This window comes from Zonotrichia leucophrys, chromosome 8 (genome assembly GCF_028769735.1).
Source record: "Zonotrichia leucophrys gambelii isolate GWCS_2022_RI chromosome 8, RI_Zleu_2.0, whole genome shotgun sequence".
NCBI lineage: Eukaryota > Metazoa > Chordata > Aves > Passeriformes > Passerellidae > Zonotrichia > Zonotrichia leucophrys.
The window spans coordinates 29,566,304-29,584,617 of record NC_088178.1 but is presented as its reverse complement, the minus strand read 5'-3'; the positions used below and the strand labels follow the sequence as shown (position 1 = coordinate 29,584,617).

Here is an 18,314-nt window from a genome sequence, read left to right as displayed (position 1 = left end):
GCTGTCCTGGCTTTTCCTGCTCCTGCCTGGCTGTCACCTCTCCCAAGGGATGCTCCCTGGGGACACCAGAGCAGGCTGGGGAGCAGCTCCTCCGCCCCGAGGGGTCTCTGCAGCCAGGGGGGGCTCACACTGAGCCCCTTGGACAAGGCAAGGAGCAGGAGCAGGAGGAATAGCCTGGAACAGCAGCTCTGTGTGCATGGCGAGGAGCAGGAGCAGGAGGAATAGCCTGGAACAGCAGCTCTGTGTGCATGGCAGGCTCAGACGTCCAGGAACTCATCGGAAAAGTTTCCCATGCCAGTGAAGCTACCCAGGCAGATCCCTTCCCTGCAAGTGAAGGTAATGAATGGAAATATGGAAATGTAAATGCGTCAGGAGCAGCCTCTAACTCTCACCTCCTGCCTCTCAAAAGCAGCGGGAAAACACAGCCAGGAGCAACTTGAAAAGGCCCAGCCTGAGGAGAAGGGAAAGGTCACTAAATACCAATAATTAAACAGCAGCCCCTTGCTCCCCAGAGCCCCTGCACACCCAGCTCCCCCCAGCCAAACGCTGCCAATTAAATCCCATCATCTGCTCCCCGCTCCTTCCAGGCAGGCATTGTCTCTGCTGCAGACACAGCCAGCTCTTTGTGCTTCCTCCAGGCTCTTCTGAGAGCAGGAGAAATATTTGGCCTCTCCTTTTCTAAATTGTGCCTACAGACTTCAGAGTTCTGTCTCTCAAATCTACCTGCTGCATATAAATCATTGCTTTGTTGGAAATCCTGCCTATTTATAGGAGGCTGTGGAATTAATCCGTCAGGAGAACCAAAATGGTTTAAGATCCTGCTGAAATCCATGGAAATAAGGTGGCTGGAAGGTTTAACCCACAGATCTGGAGAGTGTTAATTCCCAGAGCAAACCTTGAGTATTCTGAAAGTCAATACAAAAATCAAAGTGAAATTTGTCCATGAAATGAGGAGAAATCAGGCTCTGCTCCCAGGGAGCAGTGACAGGACAACAGGAGACGGCTTCACGCTGTCCCAGAGGAGGTTTAGATTGGGTATTTGGGAAAATTTCCTCCTTTCCAGCCCTGGCACAGCTGCCCAGAGCAGGGATGGAATCCCCATCCCTGGAGGGTTTGAAAAGCCCTGTGGATGTGGCACCTGGGGACACGGGTGGCCTTGGCAGTGCTGGGGACTCGGTGGTCTCGGGGGGCTTTTCCAGCCTCAGGAACTCCACGATTGTGGTACCACGTTATGGAAAACCCCTCCAGCCTCACAGCCAAGTGCCACAGCTCAGCCTGAACCAGGGAGCAGAGGGAGCCAAGGTCAGGGTGACTCCTGGTCCCGTGGTTATCACTGCACTGATAAATCTGTTTACATCCCAACACAAAGACACTCCCGCCACTCCAGCTGCTATCAGGGAGCTGTGGCCTCTCCGAGATTCCTGAGCTGTCAGCAATCCTGGGATTTGATGCCACCACTTCACCTCAGGACAGAGTTTCTGCTCCCCCCCTGCCCCAGTTCAGCCTCTGCAGCTCCAGAGTCAGGCCTGAGTTTGGGGCCATCCCCGTGAACAACCAAGAATTCCCACATTGCTCCAGAGGAGCTGCAGTGCTGGAGCAACCCCAGCTTCCATAATCCCAGAATGAGCTCCAAGCCCCATTGCCACCTGAGCACAGAGCATCCCCTCCCCTCTGCAGCCCAAAGCAGCAGTGACCAAGGTCCCACATTGTCCCCACGAGGGGATGGAGGGCAGCAGCTCCTCTCCTGGATTTGGGGAGAACCTGGAAGATAAAGGTCACCCATGGAATCATGGAAAGCTTTGGGACACTGAAAGTTCATCCCATCCCACCAGGCCAGGATGAAGATCCAGTTCAAAATTTCCTTTGGGGTGATGGAACAGAGGAGGGAGAAGCTCCAAAGAAGCCCAAAACATTTTATTCCAGAGGGAAGGAATCCCTGAAGACATTTCCACCGGGAATTAATGAGTCTCGCCCCCCATGTGGGCTCTGAACAGCAGCCAGGAGCTCACACAGGTCTGGGTTAGCAAGGCTCAGCCTGACTCAAGCTAGGCCAGGATGGGGTGAAGAACTGGCTTTGTTTTCACCTGGGCACAGGTGAAGGGAATTTTCTTGGGATAACTTTATCCCTTTTCCTTCATAAATCCACCCCTGCCAAGGCTCCCTTTGAGCTGCACAGCTTCCATCAGCTGGAACCCCCTGGCTGATCCCATGGCTCCGTCCCAGCCCCATCCCTGACCATGTCCCCTGGTGGCACCTGGGGCTGCCCAGGGTTTGTTTCAGCCCCTAGAGCTGAAATGAGTTCTGTTCTCCTGCAGCCCCAGAAATGGGGCTCTCCAAAGGAAATGCTTTTTCCCATCACTTCCTGGGCTCTTTGGGCGTTGATTTTGTCCATAATTAAAGCACAGGATCTCTCCCCTTCCCTTCATTTGTAAATCTGGCAAATCAATTAACACTTCCCACCCAATATTCCTCTTTCTTGGCCTATTGGGGCACCTCCTCAGGAGGAACTTTCCAAACCAAATCAACAACCGCCCTGGCTAAACCTCAAGGGGAAGCCATGGGAAAAATCCCAAGATAGGCTGGGTTGGATTGGGCGTCAGGAAGAAATGCTGGGAAGGAATTCCTCCCTGTGAGGCCATGGGATGGATTTCCCAGAGCAGCTGTGGGTCCCTGAAGTGTCCCAGGCCAGCCTGGAGCATGGTGGGGATGGTGGAAGGTGTCCCTGGATGGAATGAGATGATCTCCCACCCAACCCATTCCAGGATTCCATAGTTTTAATACAGGCCCTGCATTCTTCCTGTTCTCCAAGCATTCTCCTTCCTGTTCTCTCATCCTGGAACTGCAGGATGTCCTCTGGAGAAGCCAACCCCATCCCTCCCCAGCACCATTCCAAGGCTCAGAGCCTTGGATATTTCTATATATTTGTTTATATTTTATTTACATATTTATATATCAGGGGATATTTTAATTCCTATATATAAATATTGACCTGTAGGTTGATCCCAGAACCGCGGTTCAACGATTAAAAACCATAATGAGATTACAGAGAATAAATTCTGTGTAAACCCAAAATATTTATGTGTAGGTGAGATCACAGAACGCAGGATTTGAAGAAGCAGAATATAAAATTATCTCCAGATTCCCACAGATTCCACAGCCTATCCACCCTGGAAGCCCACATGGACCACACCAGCCAAAGACTCCAGCCCTGAACTCCCACCGGCGGATCTTTACCCATAAAATGAGGTTTTGGTGCCGTGTCCCAGCCCCAAGCTGGGAAAGCCTCTGGGATTCCCCTGGGCTCTCCCTGTCCCCCTGCCCTGGCCCAGCAGAGGCAGCAGCAGCTGCTCCATCTGCTCATGAAAATGCAACAGGGAGAAGGTGCCGAGGTGGCACCACGGAATCAGCGAGGGACGGTTTAGGGACTCGTTAATTTTTAAAGGAAAATTGAGGTTCATAAAACACCTGAGAAGGAAAATAAACCAGGACAGCGGGAAATTTTCCATCCTCTCCCCACCCTGTCCCCACAGTCCCGCTCGGAGGTGTCGTGAGGGCGCCTCAGATCAAACTCTGAGCAGGGAAGATCAGAGAAGGAAATATTCAGCAAACCCACAGCTCCAGGAACCCCCTTATCCATGTTCCCATCCAGCAGCTGCTTCTCAACCAGGAAAAATCCTGATTTCCAAGCTTTTGTGCCCACCAGAAGTGCTGTGATCTGGACAAACCCATGGCATACTCACCAAATCCACGAATGGCGGCGATTGGGTAAAATATTAATATTTAACATCTTCCCAGCTGATCCTTCTCCTCTATCCTCCGAAAAGAGTCAGGACATGTCCTGCCAATTCCCAACCTGGGTCCCTCTGGAGTTGGCTCAGTGGCACGGAGAGGTTTCCAGGAGTTTTTATTCTTTGGGATTACATGGCAACTCCCCTTGCAGGTGGATGCCACTTTCCAGAGGAACGCAAATGCCTCGGCAAGCAAAAAGTGGGGGTGCCTGTGGAACAGCCTCTATGGACTCCCAAATTTCTTCATTTCTAGCAGGAGAAAGAAAAAATAAATCTATTTCTGGCACCCCCCCCTTTGACTGCAGCTTCCTGCTCTCATTTGTAAAATCCCAACGATCCTGAGACAGCGGCGGGGCGGGGGGGGGATAAAAAACCTTTTCCAAGCCGCAGCACCATCCCCTTTCTGCCGTTCCTCCTTTCCAGGTCACATCCCTCCTTCCTCCGGAGCCGAGGCAAAGTTTTGTGACGCTGCAGCAGCCCCGGCGCGGGTCCCTCCCGCGGAGCATCCGCCGGGATGGGCGCGGGGCTGCACCGCGGGGTTACGGGGCGGGATGGGGCGGCCCCAGGCCCGGAATGTGCATCCCGCCGGCAGGAACGGCAGCGGAGCCGCCGGCTCCCTGCCAGGGGTCAGCGCCAGCCCAGAGGGGAGTGCCCCGCTGCTGTCACTCTCTGTCCCTGCTGTCACCCGGGCGCGGGGCTGCTCCTCCCAGCCCCGTCCATGCCCATCCAGGTGCTGCTGCTCCTGCGGGAAACGCCGGGCGGGCGAAACGGGACCGCGCCAGCCGCAGCCTCGCCCGCCGGATTGCCGAGCGAGCGTGTGCCTCTCTCTCTCTGCATAAAATGGAATTTTACAAGATTTTACAAGATCTAAATCCCGCCGCTCCACATCAAACCCGACGCGGCTCCCTGGTGCAGCGAGACGTCAGGGGTGGGTGGGAGATGGGGCCGCATCCGCCCGGGAGCGGCTCCCGAAATTCCGGCCCCCCCCGCAAGCCGGGAGGGGAGCCGGGGACAAAGGGAGGGCTGGGAGAGCCGGGGATGGAGGGACGGAGGGATGGAGGGAGGGATGGATGGATGGATGGATGGATGGATGGATGCAGGGATGGATGGATGGATGGATGGATGGAGGGATGGGTGGAGGGATGGAGGGATGGATGGATGGATGATGGAGGGATGGATGGATGGATGGATGGATGGAGGGATGGATGGATGGATGGAGGGATGGGAAGGAAGCCGCGCAGGATCGGGAATGCTGGCAGGGCTCTGCCCCACCCGCACCTTGCGGGGGTGACAAAGGGGACCCGGTGGCGCCTCCTCCCCACGGGAAGGACAAAGTTCGGCGGCACCGGACGCGCAGCAGGCACCGGAACATTCTCCCTTCCCCGGGTTCGTTCGTTTGTCTGTTTGTTTGTTTCTTTCTTTCTTTCCCCCCTGAAGTCTCCAAACGTTTCACCTTGACAACCACGGGAAGGGATTTTATCCATCAGCTGCAATCGAAGGTGTCGGGAAAGGGGGATAAAGGGGATTTTTATAGCTGATGGATTTGTACAGCTGATGGATAAATGGGATTTTATAGGTGATGGATAAATGAGATTTCTATAGGTGATGGATAAATTTCATCGGCCATCAGTGATCCATAACATTCCCTATTCCCAAAGCAGCAGGAGGGGACGGAGCAGGGGTCACCCCACGGATCTCAGAGGATCCACAATCCAAGCCTCCCTCCCTGCAGTTAACTCCGAGCTGGAAAGGCAGAACGAGGAGCTGTTTCAGCAATTAAGATGCCAAATCCAATTTAAAAATCCAGGGAAGGGGGAGAGTGGCAGTGTCATTCCATCCCCACTCAGACTCCCCAGCTGCTCTGACACACTCCAAGCTCAGGAAAAGCTTTTCCAGACTGGGAAAGCTGTGTGGTTCTCTCCTCTCACTGGGAGATGAGACATAAATCCTTATTTTTATTCTATTGACGTTATTGATAAAAAGATTTAACAAATCTATAAAAATAGGGGCAAATCAAAGGTATAAGGGAAAGATCAGGATGAAGCATGAATGATCAATATTCCAAAACTTTGCACCTCTCCTTGGCTTTGCTCCATCTCCACTTTGGTTTGGCAGGAGCCAGTTTTACTCACAGGGGTGAAGAATTTTGTGTAAACCATGGAATTCTGCTTCTTATCCATGAAAAAGGTGCCCAGCAGCCATGGATGGTGGTAAATAGACACACAGACAGGTCCAAATCAGGGAATCATGGAATGGTTTGGGATGGAAGGGACCCTAAATCCATGGGATCATGGAATGGTTTGGGATGGAAGGGACCTTAAATCCATGGGATCATGGAATGGTTTGGGATGGAAGGGACCTTAAATCCATGGGATCATGGAATGGTTTGGGATGGAAGGGACCTTAAATCCATGGGATCATGGAATGGTTTGGGATGGAAGGGACCTTAAATCCATAGGATCACGGAATGGTTTGGGATGGAAGGGACCCTAAATCCCACCCCATTCCATGGCAGGGACACCTCCCACTGTCCCAGGGTGTCCCAATGTCCAGCCTGGCCTTGGGCACTGCCAGGGATCCAGGGGCAGCCACAGCAAATCTGGGAATTCTATGCCAGGGCCTGCCCACCCTCACAGCCAGGAATTCCTTCCTGTCCTTTTCCCTCCCCATTCCCATTTTTCTGGCGTCTCCCTTCACAATCCAACCCTTCCCAGCATCCCAAATTTGACGTGGGGAGTTGCAGGGAGCGGGGCACTAATCACAGGGTGCTGGGTGGGAAGGAGAACAATCATTCCCTGGGATTTTCCTCCTGGAGTTTCTTAGACAGTTCAGTGATTATCCCGAGTGGAAACCCAGGAATCGCAGGATCAACAGGACAGAAATGAATAAAATCCCAGAAATGAATAAAATCCCAGGGCTGGGATCAGAACCCACTGGGCCTCCCTCCCTCCCGCTCCCAAATCCCCAAATTGTTCATTTGGATCTCCAGACTCCATTTATTTATTAATTAGCCTTTGCAAGCCGTGCTAACGAGGAGCCTCCTCCCACTGGGCCATCCTGGCAGCCCCAACACTGATGCTCCTCCAGGGAAACTTCAAACATTTCCTGAAAAATCGCACAGAAACCGGAAAACCAGCCCAGAACGGGGGATTTTTTTTTCCACATCTTTGAGCAAAGTTACATAAGGCAGCCCCTGCTCTCCTGCTGCCTTGAGACTCTCCAGGCCCCCAGGGCTCGGGCACCTTCATTCCCTCAGCCAGCAGCAGGGAAGGCTCAGGAATGTTCCCTGTCCTCACAGCAGCCTGAAAAACACCAGCGGATATTTTGGGAATTTTGAGACAAACCAGAAGCACAGAATACAAAAATGAGTTTATTCCGTGCTCTGTCTTCCCAGATTAATGATCTACACTGATGTAATATTGGGGTTTTTCACCCCAGATAATGGGGTTTCACCCCAGATAAAGAAATCCAAAACATGTTTTCAGGGATATTTCTCTTCCCCCTCACTGCTAATTATGGAATAATCAGGATAACACACAACCACCCCAGCTGATCACTAAAAACCACCCCAAAAGGAGCTTCCCCCACACTCTTCCTGGCATTTTACTGTTTTTCTCCACAGCATCGACCCTTTCTCAGATACTGAAATTCCTGGGGCTTCTGCCCCTCTGGGGTGCACCAAGCCATTTATGGGTTTGGGAAGGCTGCAATTGCCGGGGCTCCTGAGCAGCTTTCCATTCATCCCTCCTTGCTGGCCACGCTGATTGAGGATGATGAAATCCTGATCTGCAATTCTAATTCCCTTCTTTTTCCTGAACAGGCTGCCCGAGAGCTCCAGGAATATTATTTTACCAACCCTCACAATAAACACCATTCTCCATGGAGTCCTGAACAATGCACTTATTTCAGATCCTGAAACACAGACCCACTCACAATAATTAGCTCACAAACCCCAATTTTCAGATCACCTGTTTTTCTTCAGAAATTGGGGAATTCTATCCAGCAAATAATGAGCTGTACCAACAGCGGGGTGGCTGGAAAACCTGCAGCAGAATTGGTGTGCCAGGTGCTGCATCGTTAAATCACGGAATCCTGGAACGGTTTGGGTGGAAGGGAACTGAAATGCCAATTCAGTGCCACCTTCCAGGGACAATTCCACTGTCCCAGGTGCTCCAGCCCTGCAGCAGCTCCAGGGCCTCCTCTGGATTCATTCCAGAAAGTTCCTCTCAGTTTCCAGAGCTCTGGATAAAAACTCTCAGGAAATGGCACACACACTTCACATTTTCCAAAAAATGGGATCCCTAAAAGTCACTTTCCAGCTGGAATTTGCCATTTCTGGAGCATTGCTCTGAACCCACCCCGACCTGTGCTCCACAAATCCAACCCCAGGTGTCCCCAGGAGCTTCCACCTCAGCTCCATCCTTCCCACCAACACTGCCCTTCCCAGCTTGCCATGAGCAAAATCCCATTTTCCAGCAGGTAACGCTCTGTCCCAGGAATCCAGTGTGGAAGAGGAGGAGTTCCCAAGCAAACCCTGCACCCAGAGGGGACAAACTGGGAGCCAGAGCCACCAGGCCGGGGTGGGGGGAGTGGGACAGAGGCAGGAAAAGCTGTACCAGGGGCAGAGGGAAGGAAAACACAGGGAAAGAAGGAGGAAAATCATCTCATCCCTGTGAAGTTCCTGAAGAGTTTCCAACAGAATGACTCAACAGCGGCAGCTGCTCCGTGCAGAGGGGTCTGGGGCTCGCTGAGCTGGCAATTAATGAATGTTTGGATCTATTTTCCATCAACACCAGCTCTGCTGACATCCTTCCAGCACACTGACGGAGCACAGAGAACCCGGGGCTGGGAATGAGCAGCTCCCAGCAGATTCCCAGGTCCCCATCTGGATTAGATCCTGACCTCCCGTTTTACTGCGCCTTCAGGGAGCTGGAGTTTTATGTTCCACTTTGGCTCCTTCCAGCCCCTGGAGCTTCCACAGTTTGAGGAGAAGCTGCTGCAGGGATGTGGGCTCCCAGCATGGAAGTGATTCCAGGAGCAGGAACCACCACAGACTTTGGGCCTCAAATGACCTTTCTTTGGTGCTCCACACCTTTGGAATGCAGACATTCCCTCAGTGAGGGAAGCAGCAGTGCTGGCTGTTCCCTGGGTGAAATGAGGTGAAACAACAGGAGGAAAGTGCTGGAATTCATGGAGTCACTGAGGTTGGAAAAGCCCCTCAAGGCCATCGAGTCCCAGCTCTGCCCAACCCCTGCCTTGTCCCCTCGACAGTGTCACCCCAGGAATTCCCTGCATGCCCGCAGCATCCAAGGCTGGATTTGGATCCAGACCCTGGCACAAAGATCTGGATCTCCAGCCGTGGAACGAGGAGCAGGATGGGGAAGGGAGGCCCTGAGCATCCCAAACCTTCCTGGTTTCCCTGCGCCTCCTCCACTGCGCTGATTTATCCGGGAATAAAATCGCTGCCTCTGGAATAGGTCACAATATTATGACTTATAACCCCCACAGCTTTTTGTTCCCTGTCTCCAAGCCCTGAAGCTGCAGCTCTCCAGAGCTTTCCCATCTCCTGGAGAGGAGCAGGGCTGGAATTTTTACACATTTTGTGTTAAAACAAGCAGCTGACAATTCGGGAGCGCCACTTAAGGAGCGATTTCCTGCCAGGAGCCGGGGAAAGCAGCACTTTCCTCCGATTGCTCCTTTCTCCTCTCCCCTAGTGCTCACTCCCAGCACCCCTCAGGTTCCTCGCAGCACAAATCCATCAGCATGGAAATGTTGTACCATGTTTCCCAGAGTTTGTGGCAGGGAGGAAGCCCTGGGGCAGCCAGGGAAGTTTAATCCCATTTTCCACAGGTTTCCCCACCATGGCCGTGGTGAATTCCCAGGTGAATGCCAGGAGGAGAAGATCCCAGATCTTTGGAGACGGCCACCAGCAGCTCCTGAAGGCTGCCTGCTGCCACCACTGTCCCATCTCCAGGTGTCCCATCCAAAGAAAATCCAGGAACACGAGGAGCCTTGGGACAGGACAGATGGAAGGCACAGGACAGCCAGACCTGCAATCCTCAGGACAATGCTCTTCATCTCCCTTCAGCAAACTCTCCAACCCCGGATTTTCACTCCAAAACAGCTCCTAAACCCTGAAAAGTTGGGAATCTTCAACTTCCCAAATCCCTAAAGGAGCTAAAATATTGGAAAACCAAGGAACCTTGGGATTCAGTTTCCCAGATCCTTTGGGTGATGAGGCTGGATGAGGTTGGATGAGGTTGGATGAGGTTGGATGAGGTTGGATGAGGTTGGATGAGGCTGGATGAGGTTGGATGAGGTTGGATGAGGTTGGATGAGGCTGGATGAGGTTGGATGAGGTTGGATGAGGTTGGATGAGGCTGGATGAGGTTGGATGAGGCTGGATGAGGTTGGATGAGGTTGGATGAGGCTGGATGAGGTTGGATGAGGCTGGATAAGGTTGGATGAGGTTGGATGAGGTTGGATGAGGCTGGATGAGGTTGGATGAGGTTGGAGGGGTTGGATGAGGTTGGAGGGGTTGGATGAGGTTGGATGAGGTTGGATGGGGTTGGATGAGGTTGGATGAGGTTGGATGAGGCTGGATGAGGTTGGATGAGGTTGGAGGGGTTGGATGAGGTTGGATGAGGTTGGATGAGGCAGGATGAGGTTGGATGAGGTTGGATGAGGTTGGATGAGGTTGGATGAGGTTGGATGAGGTTGGATGAGGTTGGATGAGGTTGGATGAGGCTGGATGGGGCTGGATAAGGTTGGATGAGGTTGGATGAGGCTGGATGAGGCTGGATGAGATTGGATGGGGTTGGATAAGGTTGGATGAGGCTGGATGAGGTTGGATGGGGTTGGAGGGGTTGGATGAGGTTGATGAGTCTGGATGAGGTTGGATGGGGTTGGATGAGGTTGGATGAGGTTGGATGAGGCTGGATAAGGTTGGATGGGGTTGGATGAGGCTGGATAAGGTTGGATAAGGTTGGATGAAGTTGGATAAAATTGATGAAGGTTGAATGAGGTTGGAGGGGTTGGATGAGGCTGGATGAGGTTGGATGAGGTTGGATGAGGTTGGATGAGGTTTCATGAAGCTGGATAAGGTTGGATGAGGTTGGAGGGGTTGGATGAGGTTGGATGAGGTTGGATGAGGTTGGAGGGGTTGGATGAGGTTGGATGAGGCTGGATGAGGCTGGATGAGATTGGAGGGGTTGGATGAGGTTTCATGAAGCTGGATAAGGTTGGATGAGGTTGGAGGGGTTGGATGAGGCTGGATGAGGCTGGATGAGGCTGGATGAGGTTGGATGAGGGTGGATGAGGTTGGAGGGGTTGGATGAGGTTGGATGAAGCTGGATGAGGTTGGATGAGGTTGGATGAGGCTGGATGAGGTTGGATGAGGTTGGATGAGGTTGGATGAGGCTGGATGAGGTTGGATGAGGCTGGATGAGGTTGGATGAGGCTGGATGAGGTTGGATGAGGCTGGATGAGGTTGGAGCCACCTGGGCTGGTGGAAGGTGTCCCTGCCCATGGAATGTCTACTGTGAGGTCTCTCCCATCCCAACCTTGCTGGAATCCTGGGATCATTGCCTTGGCACACTGAAGCTCCCCTATCAATTCCAAAATAACTGCCCTTGACAGTAGGAACATTTATTTGTGGGGAATTTTGGAAGGAATTTGAGATGAGGGTTTTGAGTTTATTTTTGATTTTTAATTTTTTTTAATGTTTATTTTTTATTTTTATATAGGTAGGAAGGGTGAGTTTGGTTTCTATTGTTATAGTATGGTTTAGAAGGTTTCTAGACTTCTAGTTATACTATTTTTAAGGACTTATTGACTAAGAAAATACTGTTAATAAGGATATTGATGTTTTTGACTTAATTTTTAAATATTTTGTTTTATGGACTTATGTTATGGTGGAAGATTTTTTGTTAATTATGCTATGATACATAAACTTATAGTATTGTATTTTAATTTTTTGTTTATTTTTGTAACTATTTTATTTTTTTATATTTTAAACTTTAAACTTTAAAAATTTTAAAATTTAGTTTAATGTAGTTTTGCATAAAATTATAAATTTACATTTTTGTTTTTAGTACTTAAGTTTAGAAGTTTTTCCTAAAGTTTCAGATTAAATCTTATGTTTAATTTTAAGCTTTGGTTTACAGGCTTAAAGCTTTGAGAGTATTTTGCATTTTGGATTCTAAAAGACAGCAGTTATTTTTCCATGGAAAACAACTCCCATTCCACCCCCCAGCAGCACATTAATATTCCTTTCTCCCTGCACTCAGCCAAGCCAGGAGAATTTGGCACGCTGCAAACTGTGAACATTGACAACAGCACTAATTTTTAAATAATTTGGGAAGAGTGGAAGTGCCAGAACGTTTCCCAGAGTTAACTGCACACAGTTAAGCTGAGCTTTGTTATGCAGAGCCTGGTAGGGAAAAACAGAGCCCTGGAGCTGCTCTGTTGGGAATAAAAGTGGATATTCCTTCAAATTCCACCTGGGTGCACCTGCTCTCAACAGCAAACTTCAAAAATACAGAATAATGGCTTTGGGGAGTCCCTTTGGGCCTGGTGGGGAGTGCTGCTCCCAGAGCAGCGTTCAGGGGGGTTCAGGGCCTTTGGGGGATTTCATCCCAACTCCCAGAACATTCCACATCACACAGCCACACACGGTGAGTGTCTGAGTTTACCTGCAATGCCATAGATTTAACTGTGATATTTAACTATAATTCCTCACCACTTACATTCCTGACCCTCTAAACATCCTTATCTCACTACAGGGAGAAGAGAGGCTCTTCCCAAAGTTTTCCCAAAAAATCCCCTCCTCTCACACAAAAATGTTTGGACTCTGCCATCTGGACTCTTCCCAAGTTGTTTGCCCATTCCTCTGATTTTCAGACTGTTTTTATTGCTCCCATTTCCCTAATCTTCAGGGGGATGGGGATGGAATTGGGAAGCCTCTCTCCTTGGTACTGCTCTGCCCTTTCCCACATCACACCAGAAACACAGAAAAACAACTATTCCCAAATTATGCCCAAAATCCTGGAATGGTTTGAGCTGGGAGGGATCTTAAAGATGATCCCACTCCACCCCTGCCATGGCAGGGACACCTCCCACTGTCCCAGGCTGCTCCAAGCCCTGACCAGGACAATTCCAGGGATCCAGGGCAGCCACAGCTGCTCTGGGAATTCCATCCCAGGGCCTCCCCACTCTCACGGGGTGAGAAGCTGCCAGCTCCCACTGTGGGTGACAGCTCTGGATCACTGGGGAAGGGGCCGAGGATTCTGCAAATGGAACCTTGTGGAAGAGGTTTCACTGTGACTTCTGAGAGCCAGAGGGAAGTTTGGTGAGAGGATCCACGTTCACCCCTGAAAGAATTTCCTACCAAGGTTGCTGACATAGGAACCAAGAGAGAGAAGGATAAATAAGAGAAACCTGCAACTATTCCAATGAGCACTTTGCTTGTCTCTTGTGACCAATGAGTGAAGTGTAAACTGATGTGTTTTGTGAGAATGTACAAAAAGCGTACATGCCATAATAATAACAACAGTTTGGAGCCTTCTGGAAATGGAGTGTATTTGTATTGCCTCCATCTCAGCTGGACAGGATGTGATGGAGTTCCCTGGGAACTCTGCCTTTGGAGCATCTGGCACTGGAGCATCCTGTCCATCTCAGCTGGGCAGGATGGGATGGAGTTCCCTGGGAACTTTGGAGCATCTGGCACTGGAGCATCCTGTCCATCTCAGCTGGAAGGATGGGATGGAGTTCCCTGGGAACTTTGGAGAGCCTGGCACTGGAGCATCCTGTCCATCTCAGCTGGACAGGATCTGATGGAGTTCCCTGGGAACTTTGGAGCATCTGGCACTGGAGCACCCTGTCCATCTCAGCTGGACAGGATCTGATGGAGTTCCCTGAGCCCTTTGGAGCATCTGGCACTGGAGCATCCTGTCCATCTCAGCTGGGCAGGATGGGATGGAGTTCCCTGGGAACTTTGGAGCATCTGGCACTGGAGCACCCTGTCCATCTCAGCTGGGCAGGATCTGATGGAGTTCCCTGAGCCCTTTGGAGAGCCTGGCACTGGAGCACCCTGTCCATCTCAGCTGGACAGGATGGGATGGAGTTCCCTGGGAACTCTGCCTTTGGAGCATCTGGCACTGGAGCATCCTGTCCATCTCAGCTGGACAGGATCTGGTGGAGCTCCCTGAGCCTTTTGGAGCATCTGGCACTGGAGCATCCTGTCCATCTCAGCTGGACAGGATCTGATGGAGTTCCCTGGGAACTTTGGAGCATCTGGCACTGGAGCACCCTGTCCATCTCAGCTGGGACAGGATCTGATGGAGTTCCCTGGGAACTCTGGAGCATCTGGCACTGGAGCACCCTGTCCATCTCAGCTGGACAGGATCTGATGGAGTTCCCTGAGCCCTTTGGAGCATCTGGCACTGGAGCACCCTGTCCATCTCAACTGGACAGGATGGGATGGAGTTCCCTGAGCCCTTTGGAGCACCTGGCACTGGAGCACCCTGTCCATCTCAGCTGGGCAGGATGGGATGGAGTTCCCTGGGAACTTTGGAGCATCTGGCACTGGAGCACCCTGTCCATCTCAGCTGGGCAGGATGGGATGGAGTTCCCTGGGAACTCTGCCTTTGGAGAGCCTGGCACTGGAGCACCCTGTCCATCTCAGCTGGACAGGATGGGATGGAGTTCCCTGGGAACTTTGGAGCATCTGGCACTGGAGCATCCTGTCCATCTCAGCTGGGCAGGATGTGATGGAGTTCCCTGGGAACTCTGCCTTTGGAGAGCCTGGCACTGGAGCATCCTGTCCATCTCAGCTGGGACAGGATCTGATGGAGTTCCCTGAGCCCTTTGGAGCATCTGGCACAGCTGGCACAGCTGGCACCCTGGGCTGCCCCTGTGTCCCTGCCCTCTCCAGGAACGGCGCTGGTGCCATTTCCCTGCAGCAGCATTTCCCTGGATGCACGCTGCGTGCAGAGCGTTTGTTTCCTTGGAAACAAAACCCTTCCAACCCTCCAGCGCACACAATCCTCGGGAAAAGAAAAACTCCGCCGTTAAACCCAAGGCCTGGCTATTTTTAGCCCCCGAGATGTGAAATCCCAACTGTTTCATTAGGAATAGAACCCAAGGAAAACACACTTATCTCGATTATTGGAGGAGGAAATCTTTGTATCCACCCAAACAATAAACCCACGGACTTGAGCTGAGCAAAAGAATTGCTTGGCCTTTGGAAATCAAAATAATTTGGGATATTTGGATTTCGGGATGCTCTGAGCCAGGGTCAAAAGAACAACTTGAGGTGATGAACAAGAAAACCCTCAGGTGACAAAGCTGAAAAATCAGGAGGGAAAATGGATTCATTGCCTGGAGGTTGGACTTGATCCTGGAGCTCTTTTCCAACCCTAATGATTCTGGGATAATGGAATTAGATCAAGGAATTGGAGAGTTTAATTGAAAATATATTGGCCAATCCTTTGTGCTGATGATACCCTGGTGGTTTTCCTGGAGAAAATCTCTGTGGCATTGCAATTAAAGACATGGCAAAGGAATTCTATTTAAAAATCACCTGAAAAGATCAATTTAGAAGAATCCATCCTGAAATTTAAAATAAATCATCCTGAATTGTAAAAGAATTCACCCTGAAATGTAAAAGAAATCACCCTGAAATTTAAAAGAATTCACTCTGAATTTTGAAATAATTCACCCTGAAGTTTAAAAGAATTCACTCTGAAATTCTACTGTGAAGTTGCTGTTTTCTCCAAAGAAGAAATATCAGAAATTCTGGAATTATTTCTCCTCTAAATCCATAATTTTGAGTCATTCTCCAGCCCCACTGCTGGGTTTGATCCTTGGATACTTCCCTAAATTCCAGGGTATTTTTGCTGTGCACTGAGCAGATCATCAAACATTTCTGTTAAATTTGACTGTCGGGCTGCTCGGGGAAATAAAACATTAAAAACAAATTTATCAAATTAAAAACCAGATGAAAAACAAGAGTTACAAAATCGTAACTTCATGTTCCACACAGCAAGAAAGAACCCGGGAGTGAAATTCTTCCACAGCCCCCAAGTTTTATTTGTTCTCTGGAGATTCTTCCCTTGGATTTGGATGGATTTTCCTTTTCCTTGTATAAATGTTTGGAAATGAGGAAGATTTATCCTCTGCCTGTCACGTTTTTGGATTAAACATTGCATTTTAGGGTTTTTTTTCCACCATAAATAGAGGAATTTTCAATCAGAGGAAGCATCCTGACATTCTGAGGTGAAGCAGCTGAGGTGAAGCACAGGGCAGGGAATTTTCATCTTTTACGGATAAAGATTATTATGTTTGATGTTGAAAATGAGCTTAAATTTCTTGTTATAACAGAGTTTTAATCTCTTCATCACCAAAGGAGTGTCCTGGGAACCATCCCAGCTACTGAGAGGAGCCAAACCTGGAATGACCATTTGAAAATATAAAACTCCACCGAAATTCTGATTTTTTATATTTTTCATTTGGAAGGATGGGATGCTGAGCTGCTGGAATGTCAGGAATTCCCACAGGATCTGTCGAGCCATGGATGACTTCATCTGGAAGTCAGATAAAACCATGGATTGTCCAGGAGGGCAGGACTCGGATCAATGATCCCTGCTTGTCCTTCAACCCAGGATATTCCATGGTTTCATGATTCTCGCACATATTCCACACAAAAATCCAAATTTTTCCAACAACTGCCCCAAAATCTCCAATGGGAAGCTCTGAAACCTCCAAGGCTTTGCCACTCCAAGGAGCAATTCCAGGGGGGAGCAGACTCAGCTGCAAAGTTATTCCTGAATTTAGGAGAACAAACACTTGGCCTGAGCCTGGCTTTTTTTCCCCCAAGTTTTCCACATGAAGAGCCCACCTACAAAACCCCAATACTGGTGTGTTCAGCTAAAACTGGGAAAACCCAATTTTTAGGCTTAATTTTTTGGGATTTGGAGAGCAACTGGAAACTGTTTTGTCTGGAAATGGGACCAAATTATTTAAAATCAGAATCAAACGAGTCAGAATCAGATTCCAGTTAGCAGAATCAGATATCAATTAATAAAATCAGAACCAAGCAAATGGGATGGGATCCCTCCCCAAGGAAAGAGTCACCTCTGGATTAATGAGCTGCTAATTGGACACCCAGGGGGCTTCCAGCGGCCCTAACGAGGCTGAGGGGGGTAATTAATTAATTAATTAATTAATCACCCTGCAGCCCCTCCCTGCCATTGCAGCTGCCATGAATAATTCAGTTGGTTGGACAAATCCGCCTGAAGATGGATTTTAGTCCCAGTTTTCATGAGGAATTTTGTCCTCCCCGTGTGGAAAACCAAAATGGGGAATTTGCTGCGTTTTCAGCTGGTTTGGTCCCATTTTTAACTCCTTCTATCTGAGGGAAGCTAATTAATCTAATTCCCTTTGAGTCCAATTAAATCCTGCTGGAACATCACAGAATCTTGGATTGGGTGGGTTTGGAAGGACCCTAAAGCTCCATTCCCACCCCAGGGATTTTCCACTGTCCAAAATTGCTCCATCCTGGCCTTGGGCACTGCCAGGGATCCAGGGGCAGACACAGCAAATCTGGGAATTCCATCCCAAACCCTCCCCGCCCTCCCAGCCAGGAATTCCATCCCAAAATCCCATTTAACCCTTCAGGTTAAAGCCTATCCCCGGAAATCTGCCCCAGAAAGGCTGAAAATCAGGGATTGATCCATCAGGAATGGTTGGAGATGGGGCCAAAGGCAACTGCTGGGATTTTCAGGAAAACTCCCGTTTTCCTCAAAAATAATCCCACAGAATGGGATCCCTGTCTCCCAGCCAGCACTGGAGCAATGGAACCCTGGTTAATGAATTCTACTTTTCCAGATTTAATCCCAAATTTCCCCACCCATGTCCATGAAATCCAGCTCTCCCCGCATCCTTTGAAGGCCTGGCTTTGCTAATTGCCCTGGCTGCTCGTTAGGGAGTTAATTAGGAATTTCACCCAGCTAAACGCTGTAATTTACAATTACAGCGTCCATAACATCCATCCATAACACGCTGTTCTTAGTACGGAAAATGTGCCATGAATATTCAAAATATCCCTGGGAGCAGCTCCTAAAATGGATGGAATTCCAGGAAACTGATCCTCATCCATCTGCAGCTTCCCTTTCCCAGGAATGTCGTTCACCTGCCTCAGGTTCTGGTTTTGCACCCACCCAAAACCTCTGGATTCCACCCCAATTTTGTGGGATCCCCGAATCTGGCTTCTCCAACCACTCCCAGGATCCATGGAATCTGTCAATTCCCAACGTTTGGGATGAGTTGCTGCACTCTGAGCAGGACTTTCCAGTTAAATCTAAATAAAATCTTCAAGAATAAACCATAACCTCTTCTACTTTTTGTTGGTGACAAAATTTCATGGCATTAAATGAATATTTAATAATAATTTAATTATTCCAGGTCATGAAATTCCAGATGAAATGATGGAAACCACACACAAGGAAAACATCTAAACAACTTCCA

General features: G+C 49.7%; 1 protein-coding gene across 4 annotated transcripts in view; it reads right to left on the bottom strand.

The window, feature by feature from the left end:
• The window catches only part of PDE4B (phosphodiesterase 4B), a 201,993-nt gene that overhangs the window by 90,096 nt on the left and 93,583 nt on the right, over window positions 1–18,314 (bottom strand). Inside the window, exons 1-2 of one of the 4 annotated variants that reach the window (XM_064720520.1) lie at window positions 4,163–4,842; window positions 3,741–4,037 (exon numbers count right to left, since the gene is read on the bottom strand). The exons of 2 other annotated variants lie outside the window; for them this stretch is intronic. In XM_064720520.1, the coding sequence (XP_064576590.1) occupies window positions 3,741–3,787 (47 nt within the window). In that variant the 5' untranslated portion in view covers window positions 3,788–4,037; window positions 4,163–4,842. Of the gene's footprint in view, window positions 1–3,740; window positions 4,843–18,314 lie in introns of those variants that run through there. One more of the 4 variants, XM_064720519.1, reaches the window with a different exon arrangement.